Source organism: Chlorocebus sabaeus, chromosome 23 (assembly GCF_047675955.1).
Source record: "Chlorocebus sabaeus isolate Y175 chromosome 23, mChlSab1.0.hap1, whole genome shotgun sequence".
Taxonomy (NCBI): Eukaryota; Metazoa; Chordata; class Mammalia; order Primates; family Cercopithecidae; genus Chlorocebus; species Chlorocebus sabaeus.
In genome coordinates this window covers 41,716,111-41,733,688 of record NC_132926.1, presented here as the reverse complement: position 1 = coordinate 41,733,688, position 17,578 = coordinate 41,716,111, and the positions used below count along the sequence as shown (strand labels likewise).

Sequence of the window (17,578 nt, the reverse complement as noted above, 5' to 3'; positions counted from 1 at the left end):
GGATTAGGTAGAGGACAAATTAATATGTGCATTGTAAAGGTAGAAAGACTAAAACATAGGTGGTTATGCCATGGCCTTTTGACATTAGTGGCAGAATTGAAATGATGAACCTTATCTTCTATCACCCTAACCTATGGATTCTATACCATTTCTTTTTCCTAGATAATAGTGTTTAGAAATATAATTACAATTTGCACTTTTATACTTTTTTTTTTTTGTCCTGCACTACCTGATTGATTGATGCACACTGAAGGAATTGGAAAATTGTCAACTGCTGATGGTAAAGCTTTTGCAGATCCTGAAGTACTCCGGAGACTGACATCCTCAGTTAGTTGTGCACTGGATGAAGCTGCTGCTGCGCTGACACGGATGAAAGCAGAAAACAGCCACAATGCAGGACAAGTGGACACGTATGTGTTTAATGACTTTTGGGAATTAGACATTTTCTTGAGTAGATTTTGGGAAAGTAGCTAATTTTGGTTGAATATATCTTTTGGTGGAACTTATAAACTTTATTTAGCTGGATGGATATTACATTTTAAGTGGATATATAAATGTATATGTATTATGTAGCTATAAAAATGGATATTTTTGTTTCTTCATTCAGCTCTTATTCATTGAGCATTCTTGTGGAATGTATTACACTAGAATCTATGAGAAATCCAAACTGAATAAGATCTGTTTTCCAGTTATAAGGAAGTTACTTATTCTAAAAGTTATTATAGTAAACTCTAAACTGATTGCTTGAGTACTAATACATGAAACGAGTTACTAATGCAGTAGTCTAGTTGCTTGCTACTCAAATATGGTCCATGGCCTAGCAGTATCAGCATCACCTCAGAGCTTGTGAGAAATGCAGAATCCCAGACCCTACTCCATGTCTACTGAATCAGAATCTGCATTTTAACAAGAAATAGGAGTAACTCGTACACATTAAAGTTTGAGACTCAGTGGTCTAGTTAGTCATTCTGTGGTAAAATAGTTTTCTTAGGTTTTCGCCTTCACTGTTACTAAGTAAAAATTTCAGCCATAGGATTATATCCCAAAATATCTTTGGGAATCGTTATATAAGTAGAGTTTAAAAACTTGTGCATCTAATACAGGGGTGTCCAAATTTTGGGTTCCCTGGGCTACATTGGAAGAAGAAGAATTGTCTTGGGCCACACATAAAATACAACTACTAGAAGCTGGGCTTGGTGGCTCATGTCTGTAACCAGGCACTTTGGGAGGCTAAGGTGGGAGGCTAAGGTGGGTGAATCACTTGAAGCCAGGAGTTCAAAACCAGCCTGGACAACATGGTGAAAACTCATCTCTCCTAAAAATACAAAAATTAGCCAGGAATGGTGGCACACATCTGTAATCCCAGCTACTTGAGAGGCTAAGACACAAGAATCACTTGAACCTGGGAGGTGGAGGTTGCAGTGAGCCAAGATTGTGCCACTGCATTCTAGCCTGGTCAACAGAGTGAGACTCTGTCTCAAAAACAAAACAAAACAAAATACAAATACTAATGATAGCTGATGAGCGAAAAGAAAAAAAAATTGCAAAAAAAATTTCATAATATTTAAAGAAAGTTTACAAATTTGTGTTGGGTTGCTTTCAAAGCTGTCCTGGGCCATGGGTTGGACATGCTTGGTCTAATGCTTTAAAAAACTTTATTTAAAATTTGTTATAATATGTTAGGAGATTTTAAAAGATAAAAATGACAGCTGATTTCAAATTCACTCACTGGCTTTCTGGCTTGGTTGATAAACATGAATAATTGAAGTTCCAAACAAGATGCTCAGCAAGTAATATGTTCATATAATTTTTTTCTTACTGTATTAACATTTTTCTTTGTGTGATTATTTATATTTAATATAATTTATCATAGGACCCCTGAGTCTTTTTGTTTCAGTTAATTGTTGAATGGTTTTGTTTCCAGTCGCAGTCTAGCAGAAGCTTGTTCAGATGGGGATGTTAATGCTGTTCGTAAATTGCTAGATGAAGGCAGAAGTGTAAATGAACATACAGAAGAAGGAGAAAGCCTGCTGTGTTTGGCTTGTTCAGCAGGGTATTATGAATTAGCACAAGTAAGCAGAAATAATCTTTAGTGATTAAAATTGTGGAAGGGTTTTGATGTTTTATTTATTTTTGTCACTTATAAGATAGATTATAATTAGAGGCCAGAGTCTTCTCTTCCCCCATCCCCCTTCCCTTTTTGGTAATAGGTAAAGTAGAAACAGATACACAGTTTATTTTGTTGCCTGTACATGCAACTGAGAATGGTCCATTTTTCTGCCACTTACTCAAAGCTAATCCTAATGATTAAGAAACAAATAGATATAATAATAATTTTAAATTTGTCCTTTGAAATAATATACAACTATAATGGAAAGTAGTCATTATTTTCATCACATTCAGGTTACCCCAATTCTTTTAATTTTTTTTCCTTCTATGTTAGAACAGTACTGGGAATTAACCATGTTTTTACCAGTTTCTGTCTTGTGAGTATAGTTGAGTATAGTGTTCTTTAGCTAGATAACCTCAAGCATAACATTCTTTGACAAGAACCATCACATTTTATAATAGGATGGCTAATATGATTGCGTACTTTATTTAAATATTAATATGTAATGATATTGTAAAATACAGCATGTAACCTGGCATGTTGAGCAGTGAAAATTGGCATAATTTTTTCAAAAGGTCATATTGATTTTTCCTCACCCCTATTCTAGAAGAATATCTTCAGAGATTCAGTATATTCTCTAGAAATACTATTGAATAGTAAGAATTAACAATTTCTCTGTGTGTATATGTGTTTTAAAGGTATTGCTTGCTATGCATGCTAATGTTGAAGATCGAGGGAATAAAGGAGACATAACTCCCCTGATGGCAGCTTCCAGTGGAGGTTACTTAGATATTGTGAAATTATTACTTCTTCATGATGCTGATGTCAACTCCCAGTCTGCAACAGGTATGTAGAAAATGATGTCTTAATTGGGAGAAAAAATTGACATAATTGTTACCTGAGAGAGAGAAAAATTAGATTTCTGAGGAAAACCAGTATAAACCTACAGAAAAATCTTAGCCCTTATGTAGAATCTTTGAGTAAAATACAAAGTAATTTGATATCCTCAAAAGTCTTTAAAAACACACTTAGATTCTCCTTTAGTCAAGATTGGGTTTTTGTGGTATGTACATAATGGAATATTATTCAGACTTAAAAAAAGGAGGAGATCCTGCCATTTGCCACAGCATGGATGGACCTGAAGGACATTATGCTAAGTGAAATAAGCTAGACACAGAAAGAAAAGTATTGCACGATCTCACTTTTTTTTCCCCACATTCTTATGGACATATGTATGCATGATCTCATTTATATGTGGAATATTGAAAATTTACGAAAAGAGTTAAATATATAGAGATAAGACATTGTTTACCAAGTCAGGGGTGGGGAGAAGAAATGGGAGAAGTAGGTAAAAGGATACAAAGTAGCAAATATGTGGAATGAACAAGTCAAAAAGTCTCTACAACATGAGGACTATAATTAATAATAGTGTATTATATTCAGGATTTTTTGCTAAATGAGTAGGTTATGCTGCTCTTGCCACAGGGGGCAAAATTGGGTAACTATGTGAGAAAAATGTTAATTTGTTCTTTTTTTTTTTTTTTTTTTTTGAGACGGAGTCTCGCTCTGTCGCCCAGGCTGGAGTGCAGTAGCCGGATCTCAGCTCACTGCAAGCTCCGCTTCCCAGGTTTACGCCATTCTCCTGCCTCAGCCTCCCGAGTAGCTGGGACTACAGGCGCCCGCCAACTCACCCGGCTAGTTTTTTGTATTTTTTTTAGTAGAGATGGGGTTTCACCGTGTTAGCCAGGATGGTCTTGATCTCCTGACCTTGTGATCCACCCGTCTCGGCCTCCCAAAGTGCTGGGATTACAGGCTTGAGCCACTGCGCCCGGCCAATTTGTTCTATAGTAACCATTTTACTATATATGTGTCTTATAACAACATGTCACATACCTTATGTATGTAATATATATGGAGGCAAAATTTATAAACTGTATTTCTTATAATTCTTTATATTCAATACAAAACCCTTTAGATTATAGATAAACCTGAGTGTTTACCCTATAGGGTTTTACATGTTGAGTTTGCGGAATACATTTACTAATAAGATTTTTAAATTATTTATTTATTTATTTATTTTTGAGATGGAGTCTCACTCTGTCACTCAGGCTGGAGTGCAGTAGCACGATCTTGGCTAACTGCAACCTCCGCCTCCCGGGTTCAAGAGATTCTCCCACCTTAGCTTCCTAGGTAGCTGGGATTGCAGGCACGCACGTACCACTACTCCTGGCTAATTTTTTGTACTTTTTTAGTAGAGACGGGGTTTCACCATGTTGGCCAGGCTGGTCTTAAATTCCTGATCTCATGTGATCTGCCCACCTCGGCTTCCCAAAGTGCTGGGATTACAGACGTGAGCCACCAAGCCTGGCTGAGATATTCTTGTATAGCAAGAGTCCCCAACCTTTTTGACACCAGAGACAATTGGAAGGCAATTTTTCCACGCATGGGGGAAGGAGAGGGGGATGTTTTCAGGATGAAACTGTTTCACCTTAGATAGTCAGTTGTCTCATAGGAGTGTGCCACCTAAATCCCTCCCCCATCATTCATTTGAACTGAGCAGCTTTGTGCATACTATAGTTGGAACCTTTGAAAGTGGCTCCCTGTATTAATTAAATACAGAAAATATGTTTTTTTTTGGAGTCTTGCACTGTTGCCCAGGCTGGAGTGCAGTGGCGCAATCTTGGCTCACTGCAAGCTCCGCCTCCCGGGTTCATGCCATTCTCTTGCCTCAGCCTCCCTAGTAGCTGGGACTACAGGTGCCCACCACCACACCTGGCTAATTTTTTGTATTTTTAGTAGAGACGGGGTTTCACCATGTTAGCCAGGATGGTCTCGATCTCCTGATCTCATGATCCGCCTACCTCGGCCTCCCAAAGTGCTGGAATTACAGGCATGAGCCACTGTGCCAAGCCTATTTTATTAACTTTTTAACAAACTTTTTTAAAGGTTACATAACATTTCCTTAAATTGATATACCACCAATTTTAGGGGCAGAGGGCATTAACTGGTTGTGAACAACAGCAAAATATGTTAAATTAAGATGATAAAATAAATTGCTTTGTTCTGGTTAACAGTATTATGCTATATACACACTCCTTTGAAAAATACTCTAAAAAGAGGATGCCGCCATCAAGGAAGTTTTAAATTTCTCCTTGAGGATTCTTGGTGATCATCAAATTCAGTTGTTTTTAAGGTTGTTTTCTGTCAAATAACGCTAACTTCAAGCCAAACAGTTTATGGAAGCACAGATATAATATTACACAGATAAAAGAGGAGTTGATCTAAAGTAGAGATAGTTGGGGGCTTTAATTTCTGGAACCTAGGTCTCCCCATCTTCTGTGCTGAGGAACTTTTTGGAAGCGGGGGATTCTAAAGTTCTTTGGAAGACATTTTGAAAACCACCATATTGTTACCAGTACCTTTATTTTTAAAAAGTAGGTGAACATTTTGAGAGAGAAAAGGGCTTGACTGAGATGAAGTCCCCCTGTCTTTTTTTTTTTTTTTAGGTGAAATAGATACACTATGTAGAAGGAAGGGATTATTATATACAATGCAGTAAGCACATGTTCTTTGATGGGCTGCTCTGTACACTCTCCATGTGGCCATTTAAGACGTTCTTCTCAAATCCCACACATACCCCTCCTCACTTCCACTGATTGCCTTAACTCATACTTCATACTTCATTGGGAAAATAGAAATTTCCAGAAGGAAATTGCATCATCATCTCACCAATAATTTCTAGTCAATGAACATATTTTAATTAGTTCATTCATTTTGTTTAAGTTGCACCTACTGCCTGCATGTCAGAATCGCTTAAGAGAGCTGGTTAAAAATACAGGTTCTCAGGAGTCTTCCTTCTGTACTCCAAAGCAGTCAGTCTCAGGAGAGACCAGGGGTGATAAACCATAGCTCTGTATTGCAGCTCTCTGAGGGGATGTGGTCACTATTCTAGTCACCTGCTTTTACTTAATGCATTTTGTTTGATGCCAGATGTCCTTTCTGCCTTTAGGAATCCTACTTAACTTTTGAGGCCCAGTCCAAATGTAGCTGCTGATGCTTTTTTAAAAAACAAACAAAAAATTCCAGTTTTTTGAGATATAATTCATATAGCATAAAATTCACTTGATTTAAGTATACAATAATGATTTTTAGTAAATTTATAGTTGTACAATCATCAGTACAATCTAATTGTAGAATATTCCCATCACCACAGAAAGATCTCTATGCCCATTTGGAGTCACCTCAATTATTCAGACAACTATTAATCTACTTTCTGTCTCTATAGATTTACTTTTCTGGATATTTTATATTGTCCAGATCTTTATAATATATAGTCTTTTGTACTGGGCTTTCCGGAAAGTCTTTGTATTGGGCTCAAGTGATCCTCCCACCACCTGCCTCTAGAGTAGCAGGGACTACAGGGGTATGCCACCATGCCTGGCTCAGTTTTTTTTAGTAGAGATACTGTGTTGCTCAGGCTGGTCTCAGACTCCCTGGGTTCAAGCAATCCTTCCACCTTGGCCTCCCAAAGTGCTGGGATTACAGGTGTAAGCCATCGTACCTGGCCAGAAAATCATTTAATTAGTAAGAAAATTGGCTGGGCACAGTGTAATTGGCATAATTGGCAGATTATGCCTGTAATCCCAGCACTTTGGGAGGCCGAGGCAGGTGGATTGCCTGATGTCAGGAGTTTGAGACCAGCCTGCCAACATGATGAAACCCTCTCTCTACTAAAAATATAAAAATTAGTGGAGCATAGTGGTGGGCACCTGTAATCTCAGCTACTTGGGAGGCTGAGGCAGGAGAATCACTTGAAGCTGGGAAGCAGAGGTTGCAGAGAGCCAAGATCGTGCCATTGCACTCCAGCCTGGGCAACAGAACGAGACTCTATCTCAAAAAAAAAAAAAAAATTAAGGTGATGCTTCTAACCAATGATAATGAAAAAAAGTTGAGATAGTAGTTGTAGTGATTTGTATAAGGGAATTGAAGAGGTATACGTAGAGCATTAGCATAATCATAATTGTATCTGTTCTGTCATGATTTTATATTTCTTTTTATTATGTTTTTTTAATCTTTTATTTATTTTTATTTTTTAAATATGTATTCTGCTCATGTATTATATTTCTTTTTCTTCTTTTTAGGAAACACCGCACTAACTTATGCCTGTGCTGGAGGATTTGTTGACATTGTTAAAGTGCTCCTTAATGAAGGTGCAAATATAGAAGATCATAATGAAAATGGACATACTCCCTTAATGGAAGCAGCCAGTGCAGGTCATGTGGAAGTTGCAAGAGTTCTTTTAGATCATGGTGCAGGCATCAACACTCATTCTAATGAATTCAAAGAAAGTGCTCTTACACTTGCATGCTACAAAGGTACTTAATATATGTATGAATATTTATAATGTTTTTCATAACCACTTTGATTATTTGAGTATTGAGTATTTGAGTTACTTTATGTTGCTTATGTTTTCCCTGTGCTATAAAATTATCTAGTTTATAAGAAATTATATAGAAGGTCTATTTTAGTCTGTATCACCTATAATATAGTTTTCTAGTGTATGTTTATTATTTTAACTACTTAGCTTAGATTTAGAGAGTTTCCATTATTTGCTAAGTTTTATTTTATATGATTTTTCCATATTTATTTAAAAAATAGTACATGCCGGCCGGGCGCGGTGGCTCAAACCTGTAATCCCTGCACTTTGGGAGGCCAAGATGGGCAGATCACGAGGTCAGGAGATCGAGACTATCCTGGCTAACATGGTGAAACCCCGTCTCTACTGAAAAGTACGAAAAACTAGCCGGGCGCGGTGGTGGGCCCCTGTAGTCTCGGCTACTCGGGAGGCTGAGGCAGGAGAATGGTGTAAACCTGGGAGGCGGAGCTTGCAGTGAGCTGAGATCAGGCCACTGCACTCCAGCCTGGGCAACAGAGCGAGACTCCGTCTCAAAAAAAAAAAAAAAAAAAAAAAATAGTACATGCCAAAGTAATAATACACACAATACTGAAAACCTGAAAAACACAGAGTAACACAAAGAAAAGAAATTTTTTTTTTTTGAGACAGAATGTTGCTCTGTTACCCAAGCTGGAGTGCAGTGGCGCGATCTCAGCCCACTGCAACCTCTGCCTCCTCCCGGACTCAAGTGATTCTCGTGCCTCGGCCTCCCAAGTAGGTGGGACTATAGGCATGCACCACCATACCTGGCTAATTTTTGTATTTTTAGTAGAGACAGAGTTTCACTATGTTGGCCAGGCTGGTCTTGAACTCCTGACTTTAATCCTCCTGCCTTAGCCTCCCAAAGTGCTGGGATTACAGGCGTGAGCCACCACACCCAGCTAAAGAAAATAAATTTTAAAATGACATGTAATGCTACCATCTAAAGATAAAAAAGCATGTAAACAATACTTTAGTGTATACATTTCCAGTTTGTTTTTAAGTATGTTTATATACAAACATATATATATATTTTAAACAAAACAGTTATACGCTAACAGTTTTATAATCTACTTATTTTATTTAGCACTATATCATGGACATTTTTCATCTCAATAAATATTTATTTTTTATTTTTCATTTATTATTATTATTTTTTTGAGACGGAGTTTGACTATTGTTGCCCAGGCTGGAGTGCAATGGCGCGATCTTGGCTCACTGCAACTTCCACCTCCTGGGTTCAAGTGATTCTTCTATCTCAGCCTCCCGTGTAGCTGGTATTACAGGTGCATGCCACCATGTCTGGCTAATTTTTGTATTTTTAGTAGAGACAGAGTTTCATCATATTGGTCAGTCTGGTCTCCTGGCCTCAAATGATCCACCTGCCTTGGCCTCCTAAAGTGCCAGGGTTATAGGCGTGAACCACCATGCCTGGCTTATTTTTTATTATTTATAGAGACAGAGTTTTCCTCTATCACACAGGATGGAGTGCAGTGTCACTGTCATAACTCACTGCAGCCTCAAACTCCTGGGTTCTAGCTATCCTCCTGCCTCAGCCTCCTGAATAGCTAGGATTACAGACTCACACCACCATACCCAGCTAATTTTATTTTTATTTTTTTGTAGAGATGGAAGTCTCACTATGTTGCCCAGGCTGGTCTCAACCTCCAGGCCTCAAGTGATCTTCCTACCTCATACTCCCAAAATGTTAGGATTACAGGTGTAAGCCACCATGCCTGGGCTCAATAAATATTCTTACAATGTAACTTTTGATGGTTATATACTATTTCACTATTTCATTTACGATTAAAATTGGTTGCATATGTCACAAAATCTAAATTAATGATTTGAGCAAAGGAGAAATCCAAGGGTAAGCCATTTAGGGCTAGTATGGCAGTTCTATTGTCATCAAGAGCTCATAATTCTATTTTTCTGCTCTACTATCCTAGTATGTGATTTGTATCCTCATGGTTACAATAAACCTATAAACCAAGATGATAGCTAGGACCCCAGCAGTTCACATTCTAGGAAAGACGTTAAGGGCAAAATAAGGAGTGCCTCTCAATTTAGTAACTCCCTTTGAAGAGTCTTCCTAGGTGTGCAGCCTTATAACTACCACTTACATCTCATTGGCTACACATAGCTGCAAGAGGGGCAGAGAAATATAGTCTTCTAGTCAGGTATGTTGCTGCCCTGATGAAATTGGAGTTCTGTTACTAAAAAAGAATAAGAGAACGCTGGGTGCAGTAGCTCACACCTATAATCCCAGCACTTTGGGAGACTGAGGCAGGAGGATCTCTTGAGGCCTAGATCAGTCCTAGCTACTCGGGCAGCTGAGGTGGATGGATCCCTTAAGCTTTGGAGTTCAAGGCTGCAGTGAGCTATGATCATGCCACTGCACTATAGCCTGGGCAACAGAGACCTCGTCTAAAAGTGAGAAAGAAAAAGAGAATGGAGATTAGATAGGGAACTAGCAGTCTCTGCCAAATACATCAAATAGATGTACCATAATTGCCTATTTTTGGACGCTTAAATTGTTCCCAGGTTTTCACTATTATTAAAAATACTGATAACATCCTTGTGCAGACATTTTTGTGTAATCTCTGATTATTTCCTTAGGATAAATTCCTGGAAGTGGAATTTATGGGTCAAAGGGTATGGATATTTTTAAGGGTTTTGCTACGTATTGCCAAATTGCCTTCTAGAAAGGTTCAAGCAATTTATACTCCCTCCGACAATGTTTGAGAGTGCCCTTTGCCCCACCCTACACCCTCACCAACACTGGATATTATCGTTCTTTTTAATATTTGCCATTTTGATAGTAAAAAAAATGGTGTCTTATTTTAATTTGCATTTCTTTAATAGGAAGGTTTAATACTGTTTTCATCGGTTTAATATTCACCTGCATTTCTTTGTTGAATTATCATTTCGTATCCGTCACCCATTCTTCTGGAGTGTTTGTCATTTTCTTATTGACTATCAAGGCTTTTTATATATTCACTGTATCAAGAGGATTGGAATTATTTTAAATGGAGTTTTCTGTGCCTGCTTATTGCTACAGTAGGTTTATGGTTATTTTAAAGCTGTTTTTCTGGAATATATGATCCAAAGATACTTTACTTGGCTTTCTATTTGATCTCAATGTTTTGATTAGATAAATAATTTATGTATATTCAACCAAGGTAAAAGCGTTATTGCTTTACTTAACTTGAATTATGTGCCTTGGACTAATTCAGTCTTTAAAGCCTAGATAATAAGACCATGAAAAAAGCCTATATATTGCTTTGAATGGGCTTTGTAAAACTGTTACTGATTTATTTATTGAATGCAAAATAAGTTCTCAAATTCCTGTATAGACATCTGAAGAAAAAGATTCCATACTTCAATATTTAAGTATTAAACTGATAGTTCTTTTAAAATTTTTGTTCCGTTTTTCAAGGCCATTTGGATATGGTTCGCTTTCTGCTTGAAGCTGGTGCAGATCAAGAGCACAAAACAGATGAGATGCACACTGCCTTGATGGAAGCCTGCATGGTAATTTTAAATTATAGTCACTTGAGATTTTATGGGAAGAAAAGGTCGTGTTTAAGCCTTTAAGAGTTATTAATTGGGCCGGGCGCGGTGGCTCAAGCCTGTAATCCCAGCACTTTGAGACGGGCGGATCACAAGGTGAGGAGATCGAGACCGTCTTGGCTAACACGGTGAAACCCGGTCTCTACTAAAAAATACAAAAAACTAGCCGGGCGAGTTGGCGGGCGCCTGTAGTCCCAGCTACTCGGGAGGCTGAAGTAGGAGAATGGCGTGAACCCGGGAGGCGGAGCTTGCAGTGAGCTGAGATCCGGCCACTGCACTCCAGCCTGGGCGACAGAGCGAGACTCCGTCTCAAAAAAAAAAAAAAAAAAATTACTAATTGCCGAGTGCGGTGGCTCACGCCTGTAATCCCAGCACTTTGGGAGGCCGAGTTGGGCAGATCACATGGTCAGGAGTTCGAGACCAGTCTGGCCAATATGGTGAAACCCCATCTCTACTAAAACTACAAAAATTAGCCAGGCATGGGGCAGGCGCCTGTAGGCCTGACTACTCGGGAGGCTGAGGCAGGAGTATTGCTTGAACCTGGGAGATGGAGGTTGTAGTGAGCAGAGATTGCGCCACTGCACTCCAGCCTGGGCGACAGAGCGAGACTCCGTCTCAAAAAAAAAAAAAAAAGTTATTAATTGGTGTTGGGTTTATATAATATCTTGATGCTAAATTAACACACTTAATGCTTGAATGGCTCTCTTTTTGGAATATAACAGTCAAAGTATTTGACCTTAGGGATATTATTGATAAAACTCTAATTCTGGAGATAGTAGACATAGTTCTAGTGTTTTTACAGTTTCATATTAAAATCTTAAATAGCAAATTGACCTCAAAATATATTGACTCAAACTGTATGGATAGCCTATAAAACATTTAACTCTGTTTTTTAAAGGATGATCGAGAATCATATTTTTAATACACAATTCTCTGTGTCACAGAGAATAATCACCTTTAATGCTGTCAATCCAGAAATCCTTTTTCTACTTCTGTAAGCACATATATATATCATGCATATATGCATATCTAAAAGGGAATGCAAATACAAAGAAACTCAAAGCATTCTGATAAGTATTTAAGACAGATTTAAAGGCAAGAAAATTACCTGGAAGTACAAATGCGTTTTTCAGATATGATTAAATAAGCTCATCATTACACATGTTAATTTCTATTTTGTTGACTATTGCTGTTTAACAAATCACTTAAAACACAATGGCTTAATGCAGCAGCCACATATTACCTCTATCTTTTTTTTTTTTTTTTTTAAACAGAGTCTTGCTCTGTTGCCCAGGTTGGAGTGCAATGGTGTAATCTTAGCTCACTGCAACCTGCCTCCCAGGTTCAAGTGATTCTCGTGCCTCAGCCTTCCAAGTAGGTTCAAGTGATTCTCATGCCTCAGCTTCCCAAGCCTCCCACCTGTATCTTACACTATTTCATGTATCATATGATTCTATGGGTTGATTGGGTGGTTTTTCTGTTGGTCTCTCCCTCTCTCTTTCTTTTTTTTGAAGCCAGTCTCTCACTCTGTTGCCCAGGCTAGAGTGCAGTGGCACCATCATGGCTCATTACAGCCTGTACCTCCTGTACTCAAGCAGTCCTCTCGCCTCAGCTTCCCAAGTACCTGAGACTAGAGGGGCACGTCACCATGCCCAGCTAACTTTTAAATTTTTTGTAGAGATAGCATCTCACTATGTTGCCTAGACTTTAAGAAAAAAGTTTTTTTTATTTATTTATTTTTTACAATTCCCCTCTTAATATATGTACACAATATATGTTAGCAGAATCTGTCAAAAAAATATTAAAAAATTTGGCTGGATGTGGTGGCTCATGCCTGTATTCCTAGCACTTTGAGAGGGTGAGGCGGATGGATCACTTGAGGCCAGGACTTCAAGACCAGCCTGGCCAACATGGTGAAACCCCATCTCTACTAAAAATACAAAAATTAGCCAGGCGTGGTAGTGTGCTGTAATAGCTGTAATTCCAGCTATTTAGGAGGTTGAGACACAAGAATCACTTGAACCTGAGAGGTGGAGGTTGCAGTGAGCTGAGATCACACCACTACACTCCAGCCTGGGTGACAGAGTGAGACTCTGTCTCAAAAAAAAAAAAATAATCAAATAAATTCAAGTAAAATAATTTATTGAGAGCCTAGAGGAGATAGGCACAATAGCAGTTCCTTGATCTGTAGACATTTATAAATCCTTATTTTCTTTTCAATTAGAAATGCATTTCAACTACCAGATAACTCAGTATAGTAATTTGGTTAAAATATTTTATTTTACATGTATTTGAAGTATTAGTAAAACTAAAATTTTAATGTGAAGTCATCTGTTTTTGGCATTATATCAAAAGTGGTTAAGGCTGGGCTAGTCATTTAGTTAAGTATAATAAAAGTCTTGATGGATATTGAAATTTAACAATTAAGGTTCCCTTTTTTTTTTTTTTTTTTTGAGACGGAGTCTCGCTTTGTCGCCCGGGCTGAAGTGCAGTGGCGGGATCTCAGCTCACTGCAAGCTCCGCCTCCCGGGTTTACGCCATTCTCCTGCCTCAGCCTCCGGAGTAGCTGGGACTACAGGCGCCCGCCACCTCGCCCGGCTAGATTTTTGTATTTTTTTTAGTAGAGACGGGGTTTCACCGTGTTAGCCAGGATGGTCTCGGCCTCCCAAAGTGCTGGGATTACAGGCTTGAGCCACCGCGCCCGGCCTAAGGTTTCTTTATTTAATTCTTTTTTGTTTTTGAGACAGGGTCTCTGTCATTCAGTCTGGAGTACGGTGGCGTGATCTTGGCTCACTGCAACCTCTGCCTCCTATGCTCGAGTAGTCCTCCTGCCTCAGCTTCCCAAGTAGCTGGGACTACAGGCGCATACCACTATGCTTGGCTGATTTTTGTATTTTTTGTAGGAACATGGTTTCACCCTGTTGGCGCTGGTCTCGAACATCTGGGCTCAAGCTATCTGCCTGCCTCAGCTTCCCAAAGTGCTGGGGTTACGGGTGTGAGCCACCGTGCCCAGCCTTATTTCTTTAATAAAAGAACTACTAAACCTTATTTTACTTTTTCTTTCTTTTTCTTTTTTTTTTTTTTTGAGACAGAGTTTTGCTCTTGTTGCCCAGGCTAGAGTGCAGTGGTGCTATCTGGACTCACCACAACCTCCGCCTCCTGAGTTCAAGTGATTCTCTGTTTTGGCCTCCCGAGTAGCTGGGATTACAGGCATGTACCACCACACCCGGCTAATGTTGTATTTTTGGTAGAGACAGGGTTTCTCCATGTTAGTCAGGCTGGTCTCAAATTCCCGACCTCAGGTGATCCACCCGCCTCGGCCTCGCAAAGTGCTGGGATTACAGGCGTGAGCCACCGTGCCCAGCCTAAACCTTATTTTTCTACTCAGTATTTATTTTTCATTAGCAACATTATGGTCATTTTTGAAATATAGTACAATATAGCCTCTGACCTTATGTGTCACAACAAGCTTTAAGACCTACATAAATTTTGCCATTAAAATTTTGAAATTAAAGAAGGGTATTTATGGTGATAGGTAGAATTGATACCCACCATAAGAATATTTTATTGTTAATTGCCTTACTATCTATGCAGATAGGCCATGGTAAAAATTTTTACAAATGAGCATCTTTATTTTTACATCATTGCAAAATCTTTGCCTCATTGCAACAAGGTGTTGTGATTAGGAAAAATATAGGATAGTATCAATCCAGAGACATTTATGTTGGTGACATAATCCCAAGTGGTAATGACTTCACATAATTTGTTGTGTTATTTTTTGCCATACTTTTGTTTCTGAAATAGATGTAATACAGTTTCTACATTTGAATATGATACCTGAGTTTGAGGGTATGACTATATTTGACCTGGCAGTGATATAACCTAGTTATTTTGAGGTAGCATTGACTATAGATTTCACAGTTTTTTGAACTTCAAAAAATGGAAATTTAAAATTATTTGGATTTGTGACTGTTATGTCACCAAATCTCATTCTTTTGGAGAATTTTGGGCTTGCTCAAAAGTTGGTTAAAATAATTTGAAAATTACTTGAAAACAGTATTGATGAACTTTTGATAAGGCTCAGATGAGCATGATATTATATAGGCTGTCTATGCTGAATCTTCTAATCTTGTCTTTTTTCTTCCTATCTTTTTCCAATCTCTTGCTTTCTTCTCTCCCACTTAAAAAAATCTCAAAACAAAAAATTTATCTCCTTTCTTTACATCTGAAAATCTGTAGGATGGACATGTAGAGGTGGCACGTTTGCTTTTGGATAGTGGTGCTCAAGTGAACATGCCTGCAGATTCATTTGAATCTCCATTGACGCTAGCCGCCTGTGGAGGACATGTTGAATTGGCAGCTCTACTTATTGAAAGGGGAGCAAATCTTGAAGAAGTTAATGATGAAGGATACACTCCCTTGATGGAAGCTGCCCGGGAAGGACATGAAGAAATGGTGGCACTACTTTTAGCACAAGGTAAAGCAATTTTACTTTTTTGTTTTTTGTTTTTTTTTTTTGAGATGGAATCTCGCTCGGTCGCCCGGGCTGGAGTGCAGTGGTGGGATCTCAGCTCACTGCAAGCTCCCCCTCCCGGGTTTACACCATTCTCCTGCCTCAGCCTCCCGAGTAGCTGGGACTACAGGCGCCCGCCACCTCGCCTGGCTAGTTTTTTGTATTTTTTAGTAGAGACGGGGTTTCACCGTGTTAGCCAGGATGGTCTGGATCTCCTGACCTCGTGATCCGCCCATCTCGGCCTCCCAAAGTGCTGGGACTACAGGCTTGAGCCACCGCGCCCGGCCGCAGTTTTACTTCTTTTAGAAAAATCAGTTTTCTTTGGATGTTTTGTGTTAGTACTGGTGAAGTTTACTACAACTAGCTGCATATATATATATATTGCATTGATGATAAATTCTGAACACCCTGGAGGAAACCACAGAAGCAGAGAAGACAGAGATGATTTTCATAATTCATAAAAATAATATCTTTATTATTAGCCTCTTACAACTAGTTTTATCTGTTTTTATACTTTCTTAGGAGCAAATATAAATGCCCAGACAGAAGAAACTCAAGAAACTGCTCTTACTTTGGCTTGCTGTGGAGGATTTTCTGAAGTTGCAGACTTTCTTATTAAGGCAGGGGCTGATATAGAGCTTGGCTGCTCCACACCTCTGATGGAGGCATCTCAGGAGGGACACCTGGAATTGGTTAAATATTTGCTGGCTTCTGGTATGTGGCTTTAAAATGCCTTATTGCACAGAAAGACAAATACAAATAATAGTTTATTTATATGTGGAATCTAAAAACATTGAGCTCACAGTAGATAACAGAATGGTGGTTACCAGAGTGTGGGGATGAAGGTGTGGGAGAAGGGTACACAAGGAGAGGGGAAATGTTGATCAAAGGGTGCAAAGTTTCACTTAGATAGGTGGAATAAGTTTTAATGATATATTGCATAGCAAGGTGACTATAGTTAACAATAATGTATATCTCAAAATTGCTAAGAGGAGATTTAAATGTTCTCACCACAAGTATGTGAGGTGATGAATATGTTAATCATGCCTGATCTAATCTTTCCACAACATATACATATATCATAACATCACATTGTACCCCATAAATATATACAATTATTATTTGTCAATTAAAAATAAAAAAATTAAATAATTAAAAATACCATTTAGAAAAAGACTTATATTGCTATGTTAACTTTAACAATTAACCGTTAACTTTTTCATTTCTATAAAAGCTGAAAGCTCCATGATTTAACTGATCTTAGACTCCTAAATCTCTAAAACTCATTTTTAAAAAGATTTCATACTGTTATTAATGTTTGTGTAGTGACCATAAGGTATCTCATTCACCTTCTTTCTCCCTCTAATTGTTTGTGGCTTGTTGAAGGGAGATGTTAGTTTCTCCTAGTCTCTGTTAATAAGAAGAGGTGAGGATGATGACATATTGAGGGTATAATTTGGTACCTTTAAGTCTGTTTATTTCTTGACATTTCTAAGTCATCTGAAAAAAGTGGGAATTAATTTGTTTTTGCAGAGTACTAATTTTAAAAATATTTGTGCTGTATTGTTAAGCTGTGGTAAGCAATAAGTACTTTTTCATAGAATATTTGTAGTTTTATATAACATATTAAAAAAAAATTAGTCCCAACAGATGTAAATATATTCTTTGAAAATAATATCAGATTTTTCTTTTTTTCCAGGTCTGATACATTATTTGATACAAATTTGATATATAGAAAAGTTAATATATAAAAGAAAATATTTAGCAAAATTTTATTCATCCTTTTGGGCTTTCAGTGTTAACATTAATTTTAATATAGCTCAACCTCAACTTTTCCTTTGAATTATTATTGAAATATTTTATTAAACCAGAATTTTTTTTTTTTTTTTTTTTTTTTTTTGAGACAGGGTCGTGCTTTGTCACCCAGGCTGGAGTGTAGTGGTGTGAG

At 38.1% G+C, this 17,578-nt stretch overlaps 1 protein-coding gene across 15 annotated transcripts in view; it reads left to right on the top strand.

The window, feature by feature from the left end:
- ANKHD1 (ankyrin repeat and KH domain containing 1) overlaps positions 1-17,578 on the top strand; it is a 136,552-nt gene that overhangs the window by 35,205 nt on the left and 83,769 nt on the right. For all 15 annotated transcript variants that reach the window (XM_008014673.3, XM_008014672.3, XM_008014681.3 and 12 more), the window contains exons 3-9: positions 254-410; positions 1,925-2,072; positions 2,809-2,956; positions 7,252-7,485; positions 10,984-11,078; positions 15,357-15,594; positions 16,153-16,344. In XM_008014673.3, the coding sequence (XP_008012864.1) occupies positions 254-410; positions 1,925-2,072; positions 2,809-2,956; positions 7,252-7,485; positions 10,984-11,078; positions 15,357-15,594; positions 16,153-16,344 (1,212 nt within the window). The remainder of the gene's footprint in view (positions 1-253; positions 411-1,924; positions 2,073-2,808; positions 2,957-7,251; positions 7,486-10,983; positions 11,079-15,356; positions 15,595-16,152; positions 16,345-17,578) is intronic.